At 67.6% G+C, this 2,538-nt stretch overlaps 1 protein-coding gene across 1 annotated transcript; it reads right to left on the bottom strand.

The window, feature by feature from the left end:
• Positions 1–384: 384 nt before the first annotated feature.
• LOC113408519 (interleukin-11 receptor subunit alpha-like) lies at positions 385–2,183 on the bottom strand (the record flags this gene model as incomplete). The annotated part of the gene is made up of 4 exons (XM_026661796.2): positions 385–484; positions 1,238–1,333; positions 1,788–1,929; positions 2,020–2,183. Coding segments are annotated over 4 exons (502 nt in total), but the record flags the coding sequence as incomplete, so codon positions are not given.
• Between the last annotated feature and the right edge of the window lie 355 nt (positions 2,184–2,538).

The following is a 2,538-nucleotide window of genomic DNA, read 5'->3' as shown; positions in this document are numbered from 1 at the left end:
GGAGAGCAGGGGTTGTGGGTCGGGAGTGAGGGGCACCGGCGGGGCTGAGTGTGGGGGGCACAGGGCTGGGAGAGCAGGGGCTGCGGGTCGGGAGTGAGGGGCACCGGCGGGGCTGGGTGTGGGGGGCTGTGGCTCACTGCTTAGCTGCATGTGGAGAAGCCGGTGGGATCACCGTTAACCATTTCACTGCTGGTCGGAGGATACGGGACGGGGGCTGGCAGATCCTCTTGCCCACGCTATGTGGGGCAGAGCTCCGTGGCATCACCGGCGGGTGGGGGGACACGGCTGCATCCTGGCCGAGCGGAGGGTGAGCCCAGCACCCCGGCCCCTGCCCGCCCTGTGCTCCCGAAGGGCCTGTCCCGGCCGTGGGCGTGGGGCACCTACCAGACCGCGCTGGCGATGCCCAGAACCACGGCCAGGATGACGAACGCGAAGATCCCGAGCGAGATCAGGATGGCCACCTTCTCCATGGGGTCGCTGCGATCTGCGGGGACGGACAGACGGACGTCACTGCCAGGGGCTGCCAGGGCACCCCCCCGGCTCCACCACACCACGCGGCGAGGACCAGGCAGGCGGGTGAGCGCCACCCCCTCCTGCCCCTGCCGCGTTCAGCACAGGCCCAGGAGCACCCCCTTGCCAGCGGCCGGGCGGTTCATCCGTGCCATGCTGACTGGCGTTCATTCTGCCAAGCCAGGCTGCCCCATTGCGAACCTCGGCTCCCCACAGCTCCCTCTGCCCTGGGCAGCTCCTCACCCCTCAGACCCCGGGTGCTCCTGCCCTCACCCAACCTCTCCCCACCCCAGGCTCTCGCCTACCTTAACTCCCCCAAGGCCCACCTGGCTGCCAGGCTGCCCCCGCCATGTCCTCTGCGGGGCGCGGGGCAGGGAGGGGACAGAGGCCAGGGGCTGGTGGGCCCAGCGGGGGTGAGGTGGGTGCAGCCGGTGGGGAGCTGGGTCCCCGCAGCGTGGAGCTGGGCTAGCCCCATGGCACCCAGAGAAGGGGACCAGTCTGTACGCTGGCTCTGGGGCTGCCCCCAGGCATCTCAATCTATGCGGGGCAGGTGTGGGCACGGTGCCCTGCCAGGCACAGGGGGGCCTTGCTCCCACCCGCCAGGGTGCCAGGCGCTGCCCGCTGCACTGGCTGGGCCGGGATCTCGCGCTCGCAGCCGCCCGCCTCCACCACGGGCCCCAGTCGCCTTCCCTGGCTCCCCTGCCAGCACCGCCAAGGGGCCGCTTACCCACGGGCTCAGGGTTGGGGGCCAGCGAGGGCTCCTCGGCCGGGCTCTCCAGGCTGGCGTCGGTGGTGGCTTCATCGCCTGGCGTCACGGTCAGGCCTGCAATTGAGGGCAGGAGAGAAGCCGGTTACGTGGGGCAGGGGCCACATCCAGTGCCACAGGGAGAGCGGGGCAGGGGCCGCGCCAGGCTGGAGGGAGAACAGGGCGGGGGCTGCAAGACCTTCACAGTGAGAAGTGCTGGCCCAGGGCAAGCTCAGGGGATGGGCCCCTGGCAGAGTCCCCAGAGGTGCTTTCCTGCCCCGTCCCCGCAGCCCTGGCCCGGCCACCCCTCTTCACCTGGCCCCGGCCCGGCCGCCCCCCTCACCTGGCCCGGCCACCCCTCCTCACCTGGCCCGGCTGCCCCTCCTCACCTGGCCCTGGCCTGGCTGCTCCGCCTCACCTGGCCCGACTGCCCCTCCTCACCTGGTCCTGGCCCGGCTGCCCCTCCTCACCTGGCCCTGGGCGCCCCGACCGCCCCTCCTCACCTGGCCCTTGCCTGTCTACCCCTCCTCACCTGGCCCGGGTGTGGCCCGCGCCTCGGCACTCCACTCGCTCCAGTTGCCGGCGTCCAGGAAGTCCTTGGCACCGACCTGCACCACGTGCTCCAGGCCGGAGAAGGCGTCGGTGATGACTTCAGAGAGGTTCACGGTCTCCACCTAGGTGGGGAGCGGGCAGAGGCTGGGACGTGAGGCCAGCCAGGCACGGGCCCCCCCGCTCGCCCCCTCCCAAATCCCCTCGGCACTCACCATGGACCAGGAGCCGTGCGCAACGGGCCGGTACTGGAGCCGGAACTTCAGCTGGAAGTGGGGCTCCTTGGGCCAGGAGGCCGGGTACTGCCAGCGGACCCGCAGCCGCCGCGGGGCCGACGGGACCGGCTCCACCACCAGGCCTTCCGGAGGGTCCGGCTTAACTGGACGGGGACAGACATGGGTGTGACGTTATGAGTGTGATATATCTCATTGCAAGGTGACAGGGCCAGAAAGAGTTAATTAACTCACAGACTGACCTGACCCATGGCCCAACTTTAGAGACTGGTTAGGAAGATCTGTAAATGAACAGAGCTTTGAAATGCAGCCGGCATTGTTAGAGATAGAAGGGGAGATGTTTGCTCAGGTCTTGTGATGTCAGCAAACAAGTCTTGTCTATTGCTATAGCTTTGATTCAAAGATCAAAAAAAGGAATATTAACATTTAGGAAAAATGCTCCAATACGTCTGTTAGTCTTTAAGATGCCACAGGACTCTTTGTTGCTTTTTACAGATCCAG

Source organism: Terrapene carolina, unplaced genomic scaffold (assembly GCF_002925995.2).
Source record: "Terrapene carolina triunguis isolate 2854851 unplaced genomic scaffold, T_m_triunguis-2.0 Scaffold17395, whole genome shotgun sequence".
Lineage (NCBI taxonomy): Eukaryota > Metazoa > Chordata > Testudines > Emydidae > Terrapene > Terrapene triunguis.
Note: the sequence above shows the minus strand (reverse complement) of the source record. Positions and strands in the feature narration are given on the sequence as shown.